Below are 19,583 nucleotides of genomic sequence, written 5' to 3' on the forward strand. Positions count from 1 at the left end.
GGCTTCCTTGTAGGTTCTGTGCCCCATTGGAAGAAGGAAAATTAACAGGTCATAGCAGAGCTGTAGAGTCCTCTGTAATGGATTTAGGGAAGGTTGTGTTGATGTTTGATCTTTGCAGCATTTGTTCCCTGCATCTACTTAGTGAACAGGACTTCCAGGGACTGAAATATGATGTCTGTTATCACCAAGCCACGGCTGAAGTTCACTGAAGCAGAGATCTCTGGGGACTTTCCTTCTGACAGACTTTTGCATAGGTGTTGAAAGCACAGTTCAGCTTGTTTTAGAAGAACTTTTTCAGAATGCTGTTGCAGACAAAACATATTAAGGGCCAAGTGTCTTACACAGTGTTTTCTGGTTAATAGGGATACTCATGGGAAAATCTGTTTCTGTTCTGATGTGGGTTTGTTTTTTCCAGCTCTGTGGTATCAAAGAAAGGATACCTCCACTTCAAGGAGCCACTCTCCAGCTCCTGGGCCAAGCACTTTGTGGTGGTTCGCCGTCCCTATGTCTTTATTTACAACAGTGACAAGGATCCTGTGGAAAGAGGAGTCATAAACTTATCCACAGCTCAGGTGGAGTACAGCGAGGATCAGCAGGCGATGGTAAAGGTCAGTCTGAGAGCTCTTGCTTATTTACCCATAAAGCAAGAACATTACAAGTAGCAGTGCATCTCTACCATCAGGTGTGTCCTCTGTGGTCTGAGGAACATGGATCTGAGTCGTGGGGACATTGAGGGTCCTGCCCACAAAGTTCCCAGTTTGTTCAGGGTTTCTTATGGTTTTGGACACAGTAGTAGCAGAGAGTGACCCTGGCTGCTGTCCCACATCAGATTAGCTTTTAGGAGCTTGTGTTGGTACCATCACCCTGCATGCTGGCTTCTGCAGCTTCCTTTGTATGGTTTTTGGGGCTTCTGTGTTTTGTTTGTTTTAAAAACAAAACCCCACAAAACAACACATACAAACATCCTGCAAGGAATCAAATGAACTCTGCTGGTCCATCTCAACAGCTCTTGAAGCCCACACTCAGCAGTGAAGACTTTATTTTGTAGAAGATAATGACTAATAATTAGTGGAAATCACCAGTGAAAGATAAAAAAGGGATGTGATGGAGCAGGTTCTCTCAGAGAGGAAATACACATCAGCCTGGGTGCCTGTAGACTTTGTATTTTAAGTTGCCCTTCATGTTGCAGACTCCCAACACGTTTGGAGTGTGCACAAAGCACCGTGGGGTCCTGCTGCAGGCCATCAACGACAAGGACATGAACGACTGGTTATATGCCTTCAACCCTCTCCTGGCAGGCACAATTCGGTAAGAATTCCGGGCTGCAGAGGGACTGCTCGGAGCAGGAGGCACAGGGGCTGCTCACAGATCCTACTTCTGAGCAGTTGGACCAGAGGTGGGAACTGGAGTAGGCGGAAAAACCCCCAAACACCCAGAAAACAACCAGCCCCGTATTTCAGGAACTGTAGGGACTGTTGTTACTGTTGTTTTGGCTTGGGATGTTCTGAAAAGCTGTGTCCAGTTTGAACAAGTGTGGGATGCCACGTTGGGAGACCACAAGATGGTTTCCTTGTGTTGCCATTTTACAAATTCATAAAGTTTCGTGCTTCCTCTGTGCTGGACCACCTTTTTAGGTTCTTGATTACGAGCTAAAGCAGAAATTAAGTTCCCTTTTTATAACTCCTCTGGCAGCCTTTCCAGTATCACAGACAGCCCCTGCTTGCTGCACAAACCTTACTCCAATGCAGTAGCTCTTCCCTTCAGCAAAAAAACCCGAAAGACCTTAAAATCCAAGAAATGAAGCTGTTACTGTACAGCACCAAATAATTTCTGAACAGTGCAGCCCCTAAATGATCCCTTCTCCCATTAAAGAAGCAGAGCAGAGAAGGGAGAATTCTTTCTCATTACAGCTCTGGATACATTTTACTTTCTTAGCATATGGAGTAAACTAGGACTGTACCAAAGGATTAAAAAAAGAAAAGAGGTGGATACACTTTGGGGAGGGAGGCAAAATAAACTTTCAGAATTCACCAACTACTTTTCCACTTCTCTTTTGTACAGGTCAAAGCTGGCTCGAAGACGCACGGGCCAGATGAAGTACTGAGTCCATGTAATGTTCTCATCTGTTCTCCCCACTCACCTTCCCATAGATAGTGTGACCTCTCATTTTCTCTTTGTGATTCTTGACGGTTTCTCTTGTATGTAATCCTGTGGCTTAACATCCCTCACCTTCCCCACTCCTTCAGCACATTTTCTAACCCTACCTTGTTTCTTTTCACCTGTACCAGCATTGTACTAGTAGCATGTGGCCAAACAAAAAGAGAAAGAAAAAAAAAATCAAAAAAACCAAGTGATTATGCACGACTCTAAAAAGAAAAAAAAAAAAATCCTGTAACAATTGTTTTCTCATTTCAGCTGACCTTTTGGTGTCTGTCCCACTGTCCACTGTCTGTCTAGACTGCTACAGGGTTTTCATTCAATTTGTGACTTGGCAGTGGTCATTGGTTCCCTCAGGGCAAAGTTCCAGTGCCAGGGAAAGATAAATTGTTTAATGGAGACATTACCCAGCCAGAACTGCAATTGCTCCTCAGGCTTTCTGGATCCAGCCTCTGAGTTAGACTCTGTTGAAAGCTGATATTGGACAAATCTATCTGGACAGACTGGATTTTGGACTTTGCAAGTTTCTGAGTTTCCAGGGTCCAGGCATGAGCTAGAAAAGGTTAGGGAACAAACCAGGAGGGACTGGCTAGAACAATCTGCCTTTAAACTCTTGCTGCAGGGGTTGCAGGTGAAGAGCACTTGGGTTTGACCCTTTCCCAGAGGAGTTTCCATCAACACCCACTCCTCAGCCTCTGAACTGAGCTGAGCAGACTGCTGATGTGAGGGGAGATAGAACACAGACTGAAGGATGAGATAAAATCCCCAAAATCTCAGATGCTCGAGCCGTGTATTTGACAGATGGAGAGTGTTAAATGGAAATGAAAGAGCAGTTGGTCCGTGGCTCACCATGGAGGGCACATCCCCTCTTCCTACTTTTAGTCCTGAGTTCTTCCAAGTTCTGCAGGAACAGTTCTCACCTCTCTGGGAAGAGGTGTAGGGCTCCATGGTCGTGTCAGGGTAGCAGCTCTGCAGTGGTGTTCCCAAGGGCCTGTTTGTGCATCCCTCACCTGTAGTGCCCCCATGTCACCCCACCTGTCCATGGGAGCATCCAGGGTCTATGGAACACTGCCCAGGCCAGCACCTGCAGTTCTCCAGAGGGCTGCAGGACACTTCCAATTCCTTTTGAAATAACTGCTGACTGTCTCCTAATTATCCTGCTGCAGTTTTCATACAGCTAAACTCCTGTATTCAGAGTTAATCCTTCCTGGGGAATAGAGCAAGTGGATTCTGCTCCTGGTCAGTGGAATGTCATAATTGGCTTCTTGGACATCAGCTGGGTGGTGTCAGTTCTTGACCTGCAGTGTAAGTTCTTCCTGTGGCCAAAGCTTTGGTCCTTGCCCCAAGAAAGAAGAGCAGAATGAATTTCCTTTTGGTGAACTCCTCTCCCTCAGTCAGGTGTTAGGGAGGTTGGGGATGTGTGTGTGTCCTTTCCTGCTGTGATTCTTTCATGCTGCACCCAGGGCACTGATGGGGCTGGCTGTGCCCCTGGGCCAGGTGAAGGGATTTCATCTGGAGGCCCCAGCCTGTGGCAGAGGTGAGGGGGATTGTCCCGCTCCTGCAGTGGGCTCCTCAGGGCCAGTCCAGCTGGGGAAGCTCATTTGTGTTCAGCTCACACGTCAGCCGTGCCTGGAGCTCTGTGCCTGCGTGGGACTGGAATCTGTGCACAAAGAGCTTGGCTCTCTGGGGTTCCATGGTTCAGCACAGTGCATAATGAGAGCTCCTCGAGCAGCCTGCAAGGCAAAGGAGCAGGGAGATGGAGGCTGACACTTGCTAGGACATATCTTTACATATCCTGAGGTAGTTCTCAAGCTAAATCATATGCTCATGCTGTCTGTGGTCCTCAGATTTTTTCAGAACTGGAAACCAGAGTGAGGGAGCATCCTGGGGACCCAGGAACGTGATAAGAATGGGGTTGGGTTGGGTTGGTTTTTTTTTTTTTTTTTTTTTTTTTTTTTTTTTTTTTGTTGTGTTTTTTTTCCTTCTGTTTTTGTCTTGTTTAACTGTGTGTGACTCTTAATACAGTGATGATATTCCTTTGTTATGCAATGATGATAAAGCACTTCCAGTGTGTGGATTAAACTGCTTGTCCTGCAGGAGGGCTCCTCACACTGCAGCTAAGCTGATCTCAAGAATCAGGTTAATTCTAAGCATTAAGTTATTGCTGCCATCACCAGTGTTTATGACAGTGGAACCTGTTTGAGGAGGGGAGTGATTGAGGTGGTGGTAGGCTGTGACACACTGAGAGCATTTTAACTTTTATCTTTCTTTTTTTTAACTAGAAGAAAACTAGTTTTCTAAGTCTTTGCTTTGGACAAGCCAGAGAATGAACCAAGTGGATATAGGCATTGCACAAAATCATGGTTAAGGGATCTTCCTTCAAAAGCAGGAAGAGACAGATGCTTATTTTATACAGACCTTGAAGTGTTACAGTTGTTGCATAAATGTCACTCTTCTCTCTTAAAACTCCAAGCAGCTTCTGGTGACTTGAGGTCTGAGTGGGTCATGGGTCATCAGAAGAGCAAAAGTCTGGTTTTAAGCATCAGCGTCTCTTAAAGCTGCAAAATCTGTGACAAACCAGGTCCTTGTTGTGTGGAGTTCAAATGGGCATTACTGTTTTCAGGTCTGACATAAAAGGCAGACAAAGTTTTTCTGCAATTACCGAAGCCTGCTTGGAGAGATTTAGGTTTCCCTGCTTAAAACTGCACTGAAACCAATCCAAGTTTTCTTTAAAGAGATAACAACCAACCAAACAAAAAAAGTGAATTTCCATTCACTTTAAAGCTTAGCCCAACATGTTAGAAATTTTTGGAAACAGAACGAGGAAGGAAAAATATGCTAAGTTGCCTTCTGCTGACACTCCGTTTTTGGTGACCTGCTGAGTGTGTGGGGAGTCTCAGGGTCAGACAGCTCTGGGGACTCAGCCTCTGAGGATGAGGCATCCCGTGGGCCTGCCAGCCCGTGAGGACACGCTCGAGCAGGAGCTTGGTGGCCATTCCCTGGGGAGAACGGGTGTCACACTGGGCTGTACTGGGGGTTTTGTGTTCCTCGCCAAAAGGAAGCAGAAAACTGTTCTTTTTGTCCTAGAAAATTATGTTGTATCTTCCTGGGTATTTTAAAATTAAGCTAAACCTCTTTTTCTGTGTTTTAGAAATGCACTTTAAGTACCTTTTTAGAGAAGGTTCCTGTATTCTGGGAATACAGAAGAGAAGGCAGTACTATTTGCAGAGAGTATGATTTCTAGACTGCTGAGAAAAGGTCTTTTGGTCAATGTCTTTATTACTGATTACAATGTCTTTATTACTGATTAGCATGGTATTTCAAAGCAAAGACTTTACTTCTTGCTGCTTGTTATCTAATTTACAGGGATTTAATTTTATGTAATGTATTGTATATTTATACATCTGTAATTAATTGCACATTAGATAAGGAAGAGGATTAGCTTTGGTCTGACACCCGCTGGTACTAAGCTGCCTGTGCTCCTGCACACCTGAGCTGGTGGGGCTGACCCGTGGTGAGTGTCCTGCTGAAGGTGCAGCTGTTGAGCTGCAGCTGCTCAGGAGTGTGCTGGCTGTCCCTACCAGTGGGTCTGACGTGTGCATTGCATCTCCCCGTTGTGTTACTAACCCAGTCTGTGCTCTGGCTGTAGTGTCTGTAGCAGGATCTATTAACTTCGTGCTTCCTTGTTTCAAAACATCAGCTGTTCAAGAACAGGACTGACTTTTGTTCAGAAGGCCATTTATGTGTTCTGTGTGTTTGAAATCAAAACTAGTCCAACACTAACCAGATGATTGTGTCCAATGTTATTGGGAACAGGATTTAAATTGCTGGGATCAGCTGTGTATTCAGAAAACTGCTGTGGAGCTCCTAAGTCTTCGATTCTTAATGTTGCCAAGTGAATGGGCTGCCCCTGAGCAGTGCTGAGTTTTTACCTCCTGCTTGCCTGGAAACCAGGGACTGGAAGCAGAGGGCATCTTGAATGATCAGCACTTCTCAGGGTCAGGTCTGAATTTTCCACTTTGCTTGTTCATACTTCATGTGCAGTTGGTTATGGCTCCCAAATTTGGACATTAGACATGCTGTTCACTGAAATACATCCCTTGGAATTGCGGTCCCCATGTCCCTGTTAATCTCTCTGTACACAAGGTATACAAGGTAAACGCTGTATAAGTGGCCTTCTTGAACAAATCTCTTTGCAAACTGACTTCATCCCAGCGAAGGAGTGTATCAGCAACACTGTACATTAATTTCAGGTTTTCATTTTCTTATTTTATTTTGTAAATATATCTGATATTTGGAGCTTGAGTATACAAAATGTAAATATAGTTCATGTATTTGTACTAATTCTGATCCATTTGCTGTATAGCCTTAGGTGTGCAATGCAGATATCTAACTGTGTATGGTAACCTTGCACCACTGAATTGTTAGTGAACGAGGTGAAACAATAAAGGTACAACCAGTGCATTAGCAGATAGAATGTGTGCTCCTGTCATTTTGATTTAATTACTTTGATCTTACGGTGATTATTTGTTTTTAAAACGTATGAACAAGCCGATACTTTCATGAAATTAATCTCAGCTGTTCTTGAGAAAGAAGGGGAATGGAGGTCCTGCTTGTCCCCATCCTTTCCCCTCTGGTATCCTGCAGAGCATTTCTAAATACTTTTTGGATGCTTTCGAGTGATTATTTTGCTTGAAAAATAAATTAGGCTTGTCACAGTGCTGCCAATGCCAGACTTGCTTATCTGGGACTGATGGTTGGAAATGAGAGGAAAGGGGTGAAATCAAACCATCAAAACACAACAGCAAAGTGGAACTCAGTGAACAAAGATGTGTCAGGGATCCCTGTGAATCATTCCTGACTTGGTCTGTAGCTTTTAAAAGCCACGGACAGGGAATCCCCAAAGCATTTCAGTCCCACCAAAACGGCTCAGAAACCCCTTAGAACTTGAAACCAGCTCATGGTGACAAAGTACCTTTACCAGGCTGCTGTCCTGTGTCTGTCCTGTATCTGACAAGCTGTTTGTTATCTTTGCTGCTGAGGCTGATGCCCTGGGCGTTTTTTTCCAGTTATGCGCTTGAGTAACCTATGAACTTTTTCTGGTGGCTCCTTTGCCAGGTTAATGTCTCATGGAAGCTGCTCTGTCACTGCTTCCTGATCCATTCACTCTCAGTGCCCAGAATTAAGGGGTGAACCAAAAACTTGATGGGCCAGATGCTGCCGGTCATCTTGTTTAGAAAATAGTTTCTCTAGAATTTTAATAGAAACTACGTTCTCGGGAGGGGTGTGTGTGTTGCCGATACATCGGACGTGGCTTTGTCCTCCTGAGGTGGCCTCAGTACTGACAGAGGGACAGCTTTGTCAGGTGTTGCCTGGGCACACCAACAGGTAGCGGTGATACCTGAGGGGCTGACTGCCGCCTGGGATGGTGTTCAGCGGCTGAGTGGAAGCCAATTAATAATAATTGGAGCGAAATAACAAACTGCGCGGTTCCCGGCGGTGCTAGGGGTGCGTATCGCTGGGAAGAGAGGCACAGCCGGCGGATCTCCGCGGGCGGCCTCGCGGGGAAGCGTCAGAGCCCCAGAGCCCGGCGGCGACAGCGCACGGACAGCGCCAAGCCCGGCCGGGTCCGCGCCCGCCGCGACACTGCCCCTTTAAGGGGGCGTGGCTGCCGGCACATCGGGCCATGGGCGGGGGGCGTGGCTCCCCGGAAGAGCCAATGGGCGCGCTCGGCCCCGCCCCGCCGCGCCCGCGGTAATGAGGGAGCCGGCGCGGCGCAGGCCCGGCCCGCAGAGCCCCGAGGAGCCGGGAGCGCGGAGAGTGCTGGAGAGGTCCCGGAGAGGTCCCGAGAGGTCCCGGAGAGGTCCCGGAGCGCCCCGAACGCCGCTGCCATGGCACAGTGAGAGCGGGCCGGGAGCGGGGCCCGGCGCTGCGCGGGGGCTGCAGCCCGGGATCGGGAGGCCCCGATGCGCTGCGGGGGCTGTGCCCCGTGACTCCGCACGGCCTCGGTTCTGTGGCCTGCTGCATTCCAGCTGACACAGTGAACTCCGTGTTTGTTGGGAAGGGATGGGCTGCCCTGGCATGGGCACGACAGGCTGACAGAGGTATGGGCGCTGCTGCTGCATCACTGCTAGTGACTTACTGGGCATTTTTATTCTTTAACGTTCCAGAGCCGACATTGCTTTGATTGGACTGGCCGTGATGGGTCAGAACCTGATTCTGAACATGAATGACCACGGCTTCGTGGTAAGTGAGGAAACATTGTTTAGGAGGGGTAACTAGTAGCACTTGCGATTGGAGCTGAGCATTCAGTGGGCGCTTTCTCCCACTCTTGTGATGATCTAATAGGTGTTATTTCCTCCTTTTAGATGTAGCCTGTGCTGGCCTTTGTCCTGTTTCCAGGGAACAGCGGTGCATGCATGTGCTCAGCTGGCACCTGATAGTTAATTAGGTGTGACTTCTCCCTGAAGTTTGCCTTGGCCTCACCATTAACCACAGGTTCCTGAGGCACCTGCAGAGACATGGTCAGGTTCATCCCTGCCCTGTGCCTGTCAGGAAGGTGGAAGTGGGAGAGCACACGATGTTGAACCTTGCTTGTATAATTTGTAGTCTGAGCTAAAGTGACTGTTCCATTGGCAGCTTTTATTAACCTGTTTTCCTATGCCCCCAGGTTTGTGCTTTCAACAGGACAGTTTCCAAAGTGGACGATTTCCTGGCTAACGAGGCCAAGGGGACCAAAGTGATTGGTGCTCACAGCCTGGAGGAGATGGTGTCCACGCTGAAGAAGCCCCGACGCATTATCTTGCTGGTGAAGGCTGGAAGTGCAGTCGATGACTTCATCAATAAATTGGTGAGGCAGACATTCATTCTGCCAATCACTGCATGCTGTCTTCTGGAGGAGCTTCCTCTGGAAGTTCTCAGTTATTCATCATTAAGTGAGGTTTTGAATGTATGGAAAAACTGAAATGCTGATTTATTCCTGACAGGTGCCATTGTTGGAGACTGGAGACATCATAATTGATGGCGGGAATTCTGAGTATAGAGACACCACGGTAAGCCTGTTTCCTACCTAAAGTGAATGAATAAAGTACGCAGAAGTCTTCCATTTCTGATCATCTGAATAGTCAGTCAATGAGATGCCATCACCCTGGTGCTCAGGAAAGGCCAAACTGAATTATTTTTGCAAAATTAGATCATGCAGCCTATTAAAAAGTAGTTAAGGACTGCCCTATAAGAATGTTTTTGTAGAAGTTGCCCAGATCCATCAGAGAATATCTTTTTGACATGTTTTAAAGAGTGAAGCTCTTTAGAAAATTTCTGTGCTTGCACCTTTACTCTGCAATGAACTCAGCAGCTCCACCTTGGGCCTAATCTGCCTCCCCCACACTGTCACACAGAGCATGTCTCACCTGACACTTAATTCCGAGCCTCTTCTGGCCTCAGTGCTGCTCATGCCTATCTGGTGCTTTTAAGGACTTGTTTTCTCACCATGTTGCTTTTGCAAGGATCCATATCAAAGCCACAGGAAGTTTCCTAATGCTCACTTCGCTGTATGAACAGGCTTGCTTAAAGCTGGCTTCTAGCAAGTCCAAAGCAGAATTGAAAACCTAATTGTACATCTGAATTGCTAACCTTTGTTTGTAAGGCTCTGGCATTGAACAAAATCCAACAGTGCTGCTCTGCTCTTTGTTCCAGAGGCGCTGTAAGGAGCTGCAGGCAAAGGGCATCCTGTTTGTGGGAAGTGGTGTTAGTGGTGGGGAGGAGGGTGCCAGATATGGACCTTCTCTCATGCCAGGAGGAGCCAAGGAAGCCTGGTAAGCATGAACTACAATATTTTATTGTTCAGAATGGCTTGCAACGATTCACATTGAGCCCTGAGAGAGGGAAGGAGGAGGGTGTGGGTGTGGAGAGAACAAGATATGTTGCCATCTCACTTCCTCAAGGCTCCAGATTTCTCAACCTGGCTGGGGTCATGGGGCAGTGCTGAGCATTCAAGTAAGGCGGAACAAAGGCAGGCTTTTCTTCCAGGGATCCACAGGCAAAAGTAGGACCTACAGACATCTGAAGGGAGAAGGGAATTCTGCTTAATTTTTAAAGAAGTACTATTTCTTTTCTTCTGAGGCTGTACACACTTGGGAAGCTGCTAACCATGAATCAGGCAGCAGCAAATGGCCCTGTAGTGACACGTTATAAAAGGAGCTTCAGTACATGTTTGTACTTCTATTGAATGCATCAATTGATTTGCAAGTTTCTGCATGCTGCTGTGCTGTTTTGTACTCATGTCTCAGTAGAGGACTGCACATCAATGCTCACATTAGACTTTATCCCTGGTTGGCCATTCTCTGTATACATGTGGACAGAAAAGGTGTGTCCAGGCTTTACCTGAGCTTTGGTGTCTCTTATGTCCATGTCCATTTGCATTAGTGTTTCATACCTGTACCAGCCTGTTCACATTTGGTGGCACTAAGCCATCAACAACAGTAAGTTGCTGCCTGTTCATCTTTTGCCTTGAACAGCTATGTAAGGACAACTTCTGTGTTCAGATGGAGAGGATATTTGGGCTCCTTGAAGTGCATTACACTTGTCCATACAGCATTGGAAGCGTGACTTGGTTGTCCCAATGTCTTGCAAACCATCTTAATTGGGAAAAACACATTTAACTGACATTGCTGTGTGGATGGGTTCTCACTCTGCCAACTGCCCTCAGCCCAGGCTGCCTTTTGGCAGGTTACAGAAGGAGGCATCATATTGATAGATTTCACTTGTTTTCTCTTGTGGTGTTTGTGTCCCCAACCTGTCTGCTAAGGTGTATTCTTTTTCCCCACAGGCCCCACATCAAGACCATATTTCAAAGCATTGCTGCTAAAGTGGGATCTGGGGAACCTTGTTGTGACTGGGTAAATAGTTGTTTGATACTGACCCTAATTTGGGGTTAGATCCCTGCTTAGGCAGTTTGGTGGCTGAAGCTCATGGATGTTTGTCCACAACAAAATCATCTATTAGTGGCTGATTTTCTGGCTGTGTTCATTTCCAATAACTCACATCATGCAATGGAAAGACAAAGTTTTGTGGCTGGGTCATGTGCTGGGTGAGCTGAATGGACCTGTGACCCACTGGTTTCAGTTAGCACTGCCTTTGATCCCCTCCTTTAGGCAGAAGGAAGCCATGGGCAGGTATTAAACACTGCAAGTGGTGCCCATGCCATTGCTGAGGGGATTTTTGGATGTTTCTGGACAGGTGGGAGAGGAAGGAGCTGGACATTTTGTGAAGATGGTGCACAATGGGATTGAGTATGGAGACATGCAGCTGATCTGTGAGGCCTATCACCTGATGAAAGACGTGGTGGGCATGGAGCACGATGAGATGGCAAAGGTGAGTTGCAGTTTTTAATGTCTTTCCTCTTTTTTGTGCCGTGGTGTCTGCCTGCCACTGGTGAGGTGCTGGGCTTGGGGAAAGCTGCTGCATGTACAGGAAGTGAATTTTTCTGACATGCCTCCTGCACAGGGGTGGGGCACAATGTTCTTGAGCTTTACATGAGGTAGGGGCAGTGAGCATGGACAGCTGAATGCTTACAGGAGTTGTCTAAAACTCTTCCCATGCTATACTTGGTTTCTCTCCAGGAAGCACCTTCAGGTACAGAAATGTGCATTACCTTGCCTGGAAAGAGCTAGTGAAACACTGAGCAATATAATCAATCAGGAAAATATATACATTAATCAGTTAAAAGATATGGTAAAGACACAGCAAATTGGGGTCTGTATGAATATTTATATCCTTTTTCTCCTTTTCCAGGTATTTCAGGAGTGGAATAAGACAGAGTTGGACTCTTTCCTGATTGAAATCACAGCCAATATTCTCAAATTCAAAGACAGCGATGGCAAATACCTCCTCCCAAAGATCAGGGACAGTGCAGGGCAAAAAGGCACAGGGAAGTGGACGGCCATTTCTGCCCTGGAATACGGAGTCCCAGTCACACTCATCGGTAACTGCTCTTTGATCTTTCCTGCCTCCGTGTGCCACACCACAGTAAGGGGAAGAGTCTCACCAGTGAGCCCACAGCAGGGCTGGGCTGGCAGAAGAGGCTCTTGTCCGTGTAGCTCTTCCAGCCTTTCTGCCCTGACAGCTGCTCCTGGTTTTCTTTGCTGGGCTTGTTTTCACCCTGTTCCTTAAATGCTGCCACCTGTGTCCCGTGGTGTCCCTGCAGTGACAGGGCAATATTAAGTGCTGTGCTCAGAGTGTTGTAATGCAGAGGAGCTGTAACGCACCTGCAACACATTTAGAGTGCCCTAATACCACGGATCCAGAGCAGGCTTCCCACTGAGTAAATGCATTGAGTCAGCAGGTTCTTTACTCTCAGATTTGCTTTCATTTCCATGCTTTCTCTACCTCTTTCTCCTTAGCATTGGCTGCTCAAGTCTTGAAGATAAGAAACATTATATTCAGTAGCTGAAAGTAAGTAACTGCAGTGTAGCTGTCAAAGAAACATGGCCAAAGAAACAGCAGCAAAACAGATTCTCTAAATGGTTTTAATGTTCTACTGCAGCCTTAGTCTTTCAGCTTTAGGCTTGCAACAGTGTTCCTTGCTAGCACTGCTGATACCCTCCAGTTTGGGGTGCTCACAAAGATCAAGGGTGTGGAGACACGCCCTGATCAGCGCTCTGCAGGGCCAGGAGCATTGTTAGGTAATGCTGACAGGGAAGTGGGTGCCATGGTCCTTGTGCAAACGTGGCTGTTCTCAGGGCAGTGGCTGCGTGGTTTTACTGCATGAGCGTGACTTGCAAACTTCTGCCTGGAAAAGCAGAGTCATGCTACTCCTGCTTTTTTCCTGGTTTTCCTACCACACTGCTCCTCCCCACTGTAGAAGGAAGTTTTTGCAGAAATGGAAATGAGGCTGTTCTGATTTACATATGATATGTCCTTTTGCTGTAGGGAGGATCCAGAGTCTTGTGAAAACATGACTCACTTTTTTTAAAAATTGTTCTTGGTTTGATTTTGGGGTGTGGGGTTTTTTTTTTCATATATCACAATTAACTTAAAGGGTGGAACAAAATGACAGTAAGAAGACTTGCTTCTTCTCCTTCTATCAGGCCCTGAAAAGCAAACTCTCTTCTTCCTCATTTTACAGTACTGTCTTCAATTACAAACAAGTACAACTTAAACCAGGATTAGGAACTCACAGAGCCAGCCTGACAGATGATATTTAGCAACCTGTTTAGTGATGTTAGAAAACTTTCCTATGGACTTTTGAATACTAGTGCTAGAGGCCCACCAGATTTATAAATCTTATTTCATCTTATAATTTAACCTGCTGATTTATTCTTGATTTTAATTTCCCTTGTTTTGCATGTCTGTATTTCAAAGCACATCCAGTTAATGTGAGATGGCATTTAAGGAACAGCTTTTTATCTTAAAAGCATAATACAGTACTTGGTGAAGTCTTCAGCCTTGTTCCCTAGACTGCAGTGCACCACTGTCAGTCTGTGACAGACAAGAAAAGATTTTAAAGTAAATTCTCAAAACTGAGAGCTGTTAAATGTTCCTTAGGATAAATTTTCATGTGGATGACCTGTGGCTTTTTTCTTTATCATTTGAAAGCTCTATCAGTCAATAGAGTTAGCCAATGGTTTATGGAGGGGCAGTGTTGTCCCTCAGGATGCTGCTGTAATAACTCCTTTATGCACCAGTTGTTTCACTTGCACGTGGCTGATCACTGTGTGATGTTCTGTGGTGCTGGAGTACCTCAGACAGTGATGCTCAGGTTTCTAATGATCTCCTCTTTCCTGCCGTACCCCAAGGTGAAGCTGTGTTTGCACGGTGCCTGTCTTCCCTCAAGGAGGAGAGAGTGCAGGCCAGTAAGCTGCTGGGAGGGCCCAAAACGGCTCAGTTCAGTGGGAACAAGAAGGCCTTCCTGGAGGACATCCGCAAGGTGGGTCCCTGTGCGGGGTGGGAGCAGGTCTGGGTGCTGTGAGCCCTGGGGAGGAGCTCTTATGTTTGCACTTCATGGGAGCTGGGGGCTGCTCTCAGCACAGTGCATTGTCTTGTGGTGTCCACAAAGCAGAATGTGACCCACTCCTAAACAAAGGAAGGGTGGAAGGATCCAGAAGGATTTCAGCTCTATGCCACCGTGGGCAGAGACAAGTACATGGGGCACAGAGTCATAACTCATGCACAGGGGCTTGTCCACCCCTCGGCACTCCTGCCTTTGCCTGGATATTGATCTCTTGTTCTCTCCCTGTTGAAGCCAACCTTTCCAATGAGAAAGGATATTTTGGTTCTTAGGTAACTGGAATGTTGCTACTGTACTCATCCCTGTTGAGACGTGGGCTGAACAGAGCATGTAGACTGTGAAGTGTGTTGTTCAGCTTTGTAAAACTTCTCCTGGAATGTGAATTTGATTTTTTTTTTTTTTTAGGCCCTGTATGCTTCCAAGATTATCTCATATGCTCAAGGCTTCATGCTGCTGAGGCAAGCAGCCAAAGAATTTGGCTGGACACTGAATTATGGTGGTATTGCACTGATGTGGAGGGGAGGCTGCATCATCAGAAGGTAATTGAGATGGGGAGGTAACCTGGATGCTGAGGGGAGAAGAGCAGGCAGTTTAGTTTATGAGGTGCTTGGCTGACAAGCCTACAGATTTCCTTGGAAAATGCATGGAGTTACTCTGCTGGTAGGATTCTGAGAGGCTGTAGACAACACCAAACATTGCTAGATGAACCCACTATTCTGGTGGCTTAACTGCTAACAAATGTTTTGGTCTTTGTCATGTTTGGAACCTGAGTCTGGCTGAGTCAAGTTCTGGCACTGTAAGTTTTGGATTCTGGGCCTTTGTTGGAAGCTGTGACATTTATTCCTGTTTAACTTTTGCCTAGTGTGTTCCTGGGAAAAATCAAAGATGCTTTTGATAGAAACCCTGAGCTCCAGAATTTGCTGTTGGATGATTTCTTTAAAAGTGCTGTAGAAAACTGTCAGGTAAGTTCCAAGAAAAGGAGAGCATAAACCCAATAATTTATAGCCAGGACTGTCACAGTTCTTCTCTCATACTGACCAAGCTATGATTGGAAACTGAAGGTTCCCATTTTATTGTTGCAGAAGAGCCTTAGGCAGAAATCCAGCAATCCAGAGGGACTGTAATATGAGGAAAATGTTCACTCAGGCCAGGCCTTTCTCATTGCTGCCCTGTGTCCTGTGCCTCCTGTGCAGCTGGATTTCAGCTGAGCAGACCATAAGGCTCTGTTCCAGTACCACTGTTTGCAGTAGCCCCAGACTAACAGTTCCAGACCCACCCATTCTTTTTTTTGGCCTGTGTCCTGGTCTGGATGGAGCTGATGGGCAGAACTAAAACCACATCATCTGGCCAAAAAAGAAGTCTCTATTATCATTAATAGTTCTTGTAACTGAATGTGACTATTCCATGCAAATTACTAGACCAGATGAACAGCTGAACTGAGGATTATCCTCATCTGTGTGAAGTATCAGTGCAGTCCTCTTACGGCCCTGGGCAAGCTTTGTTCTGTGCCTGGTGAGAGGTCCTGGAAGTGCCTCAGAGCTCAGAACATTCCCTGTTCCCCACTGAGTTCATGCTTTTGAGATGCTCTGGCCATGTTCATGTGAAAGAACAGCATCCTTGCCTGAGGCTGTGGTTTAGCTGCATGTCTCAACTGTTCTCATCCTGCTGTTAACTACGTCTTACTTGCCATTATTTTGGATCCACCTCGTTTATGTAAAATCAGTAATCTGCTGTATTAGCTCGGAGTTGGTTATTAGATTTCCTAGAACATGAAATAGGCACACAGTTGTGCTGGAGTAGTTCATGTGCCTGCAGGTACCTCTGGGCAAGCACCCATCAGTTTCCTGACTGCCCAACACTAATCAGTTTCCTTTTCCCTCTTCCTCTCTGGCAGGAGTCCTGGCGCCGTGTGATCAGCACTGGAGTGCAGATTGGGATCCCTATGCCCTGCTTCACTACAGCACTTTCTTTTTATGATGGATACAGGCATGAGATACTGCCAGCCAACCTGATTCAGGTAGGCACTGAAATCTCATCATGCTCTTGTTTAAATACTGCTTTAAAGCTCTCAATGGCAACATGTCCCAATCACTCACAGTGTACAGTACAGGTGGCCTAATATTTCTGTTGTACCTGAAATTCATGACACTAAAACACTTAGAGACAGCTGGGTAAAGAACACCAGAGATACTGCTATGGCAGTGCCCAATGTGTGTTTGTATTCCGTCTGTGAACCAAGGGTAATGATATCTTTGAACCAAAATGGTTTTAGAGAAGTATCTTTGAAAGTTTGGATGTATGGAAGTGCTTGTTTTTTAGATTAGTACCAAGCAGAAATCCTACAGTTGCATTTCTGCAGAACTCTTCATTTAAATTTTAGATATTAGTAAATTTTTCATTGCAGTGGTTTTGCTAATAATCAGAAAATAATTTTGAGTGTTTTAATATTGGAGTCCAATCTTAGTTCTACTATTCCTTGTTAGGTAACAGTAGGTGCAACTTCTAGAACTCACATGATATTGACATTCGTGTGTCTGTGTGTTCATTCCAGGCTCAGCGTGATTACTTTGGTGCACATACATATGAATTATTATCCAAGCCAGGGGCATTTATCCACACTAACTGGACAGGCCATGGAGGAAACGTGTCCTCTTCTGCTTACAATGTCTAATGGAATTCCTTCCACTTGGAGCCAAGATACTGTAGATCTCAGATATTTCTTCTAGAATATCACTTTTTACTCTACTCAGCTAGAACTTGTGTTTGGACACTTTTGTAATAACTTGTGGCTATATTTCATACATATATGTATATCTCTATATATGTATCATATAAGAAAATTAAATAAATTTAGTTATAAATGTATTGATGTGTTTTCTTTCCACTGGAGCTGGTCAAAACTGGGTAAAATGTTTGTGTGCCATATTTAACAGAATTTATAGTCATGTTAGGTTTATAGTATTGTAGTGCATAAATCGTAGGGATCAAGACAAAGATGCCTGCAATTCAGGAATTACTGAGATGGAGAGTGGCAGACAGCACAGGAACTTAGGGAAGGTTCCAGGCAGATAAAGCCTTTCTTTCGTTGCCATGGTTTATTCCTAACAGGCAGCAACTTGGCCCTTAGAGATTTAATTCCTGGGCATTCAGCTGCCCAGTCTGGCACACTGGGCTCTCTGTGCTTTGGGTGTATGGGGTGGGTCATGGAGAAACAACAAAAGTCATCTATTCCTGTCACCATTCTCCCTCCAACTGTTGTTCCCAGTTTTAAGCCCTGGTATAAACTCTTTGTAGTGCTGTGTGATTGCACTTTCCCTCCCCAAATCTTTGCCTCTTCTTCCCATGGAGCAATTAAAAATAGCCACAGCAGCATGTGAGGTTGGCTCTATTTTATATCCTCTCCCTGCAATGCTACTGCCACTCATCTTCAGGGCTTCTGGAAACTCACCTGGGTGTCTTTTTGTTTCTCGGAATCCATTAAATTTCGTGCTGCGTGCACTGATTTTTATATTAATTTTTGGCCATGTACATTTCTGCCAAGACAGCTACTTCATCACTAGCTGACTACCTGTGTAAGGTAACACGTAACTCACCGTCGGGTGCCCTCGGCGCAGTCGGACCCGGCAGCACGGCGGAACGGCGGCCCCGGGCTCCTCACGGCGGCCCCGGGCTCCTCACGGCGGCCCCGGGCTCCTCACGGCGGCCCCGGGCTCCTCACGGCGGCCCCGGGCTCCTCACGGCGGCCCCGGGCTCCTCACGGCGGCCCCGGGCTCCTCACGGCGGCCCCGGGCTCCTCACGGCGGCCCCGGGCTCCTCACGGCGGCCCCGGGCTCCTCACGGCGGCCCCGGGCTCCTCACGGCGGCCCCGGGCTCCTCACGGCGGCCCCGGGCTCCTCACGGCGGCCCCGGGCTCCTCACGGCGGCCCCGGGCTCCTCACGGCGGCCCCGGGCTCCTCACGGCGGCCCCGGCTCCTCACGGCGGCCCCGGTCCCTCACGGCTCCTCACGGTGTCCCCGGGCCCCTCACAGCCCCTCACGGCGGCCCCGGCTCCTCACGGCGGCCCCGGTCCCTCACGGTCCCTCACGGCCCCTCACGGCGTCCCCGGTCCCTCACGGCTCTTCACGGTGGACCCGGTCCCTCACGGCGGCCCCGGCCCCTCACGGCTCTTCACGGCTCCTCAAGGTGGACCCGGTCCCTCACGGCTCCCTCACGGCGGACCCGGTCCCTCACGGCTCCTCACGGCTCCCTCACAGTGGACCCGGTCCCTCACGGCCCCTTACGGCTCTTCACGGTGGACCCGGCCCCTCACGGCGGCCCGGGCCCCTCACGGTGGACCCGGTCCCTCATGGCTCCTCAAGGTGGACCCGGTCCCTCACGGCTCCCTCACGGCTCCCTCACGGCTCTTCAAGGTGGACTCGGTCCCTCACGGCTCCCTCACGGTGGACCCGGTCCCTCACGGCTCCCTCACGGCGGCCCCGGTCCCTCAAGGTGGACCCGGTCCCTCACGGCTCCCTCACGGCTCTTCAAGGTGGACCCGGTCCCTCACGGCTCCCTCAAGGTGGACCCGGTCCCTCACGGCTCCCTCACGGCTCTTCACGGTGGACCCGGTCCCTCACGGTTCTTCACGGTGGACCCGGTCCCTCACGGCCCCTTATGGCTCTTCACGGTGGACCCGGTCCCTCACGGCTCCCTCACGGCTCCTCAAGGTGGACCCGGTCCCTCACGGCCCCTTACGGCTCCTCACGGTGGACCCGGTCCCTCACGGCTCCTCACGGCTCCCTCACGGTGGACCCGGTCCCTCACGGCTCTTCACGGTGGACCCGGTGCCTCACGGCTCCTCACGGTGGACCCGGTCCCTCACGGTTCTTCACGGTGGACCCGGTCCCTCACGGCCCCTTATGGCTCTTCACGGTGGACCCGGTCCCTCACGGCTCCCTCACGGCTCCTCAAGGTGGACCCGGTCCCTCACGGCCCCTTACGGCTCCTCACGGTGGACCCGGTCCCTCACGGCTCCTCACGGCTCCCTCACGGTGGACCCGGTCCCTCACGGCTCTTCACGGTGGACCCGGTGCCTCACGGCTCCTCACGGTGGACCCGGTCCCTCACGGCCCCTTACGGCTCTTCACGGTGGACCCGGTCCCTCACGGAGCCCCTCACGGCTCTTCACGGTGGACCCGGTCCCTCACGGCTCCCTCACGGCTCTTCACGGTGGACCCGGTCCCTCACGGCTCCTCAATGTGGACCCGGTCCCTCACGGCTCCTCACGGTGGACCCGGTCCCTCACGGCCCCTTACGGCTCTTCACGGTGGACCCGGTCCCTCACGGAGCCCCTCACAGCCCCCTCACGGTCCCTCACGGCGGCCGGGGCGGGGCCCAATGGCGGCGGGAAACCGCGGGGCGGGGCGGCGTGAGGGCGGCC

The 19,583-nt window shown here is 48.5% G+C and overlaps 2 protein-coding genes across 10 annotated transcripts in view; both read left to right on the forward strand.

The window, feature by feature from the left end:
* The window catches only part of KIF1B (kinesin family member 1B), a 74,959-nt gene extending 68,325 nt beyond the window's left edge, over positions 1-6,634 (forward strand). For all 9 annotated transcript variants that reach the window (XM_066334524.1, XM_066334531.1, XM_066334527.1 and 6 more), the window contains 3 exons: positions 416-608; positions 1,190-1,308; positions 2,062-6,634. In XM_066334524.1, the coding sequence (XP_066190621.1) occupies positions 416-608; positions 1,190-1,308; positions 2,062-2,104 (355 nt within the window). In that variant the 3' untranslated portion in view covers positions 2,105-6,634. The remainder of the gene's footprint in view (positions 1-415; positions 609-1,189; positions 1,309-2,061) is intronic.
* A 1,290-nt stretch (positions 6,635-7,924) lies between these two features.
* On the forward strand, positions 7,925-17,029 carry PGD (phosphogluconate dehydrogenase). Its single transcript, XM_066334552.1, has 13 exons — positions 7,925-8,056; positions 8,328-8,403; positions 8,828-9,007; positions 9,144-9,209; positions 9,853-9,971; positions 10,985-11,054; positions 11,395-11,529; positions 11,950-12,139; positions 13,953-14,083; positions 14,570-14,703; positions 15,027-15,126; positions 16,059-16,181; positions 16,716-17,029. Exons 1-13 carry the CDS (start codon positions 8,049-8,051, stop codon positions 16,833-16,835), a joined length of 1,452 nt encoding a protein of 483 aa, XP_066190649.1. The 5' UTR covers positions 7,925-8,048; the 3' UTR covers positions 16,836-17,029.
* The last annotated feature ends 2,554 nt before the right edge of the window (positions 17,030-19,583 follow it).

Source organism: Sylvia atricapilla, chromosome 22 (assembly GCF_009819655.1).
Source record: "Sylvia atricapilla isolate bSylAtr1 chromosome 22, bSylAtr1.pri, whole genome shotgun sequence".
Lineage (NCBI taxonomy): Eukaryota > Metazoa > Chordata > Aves > Passeriformes > Sylviidae > Sylvia > Sylvia atricapilla.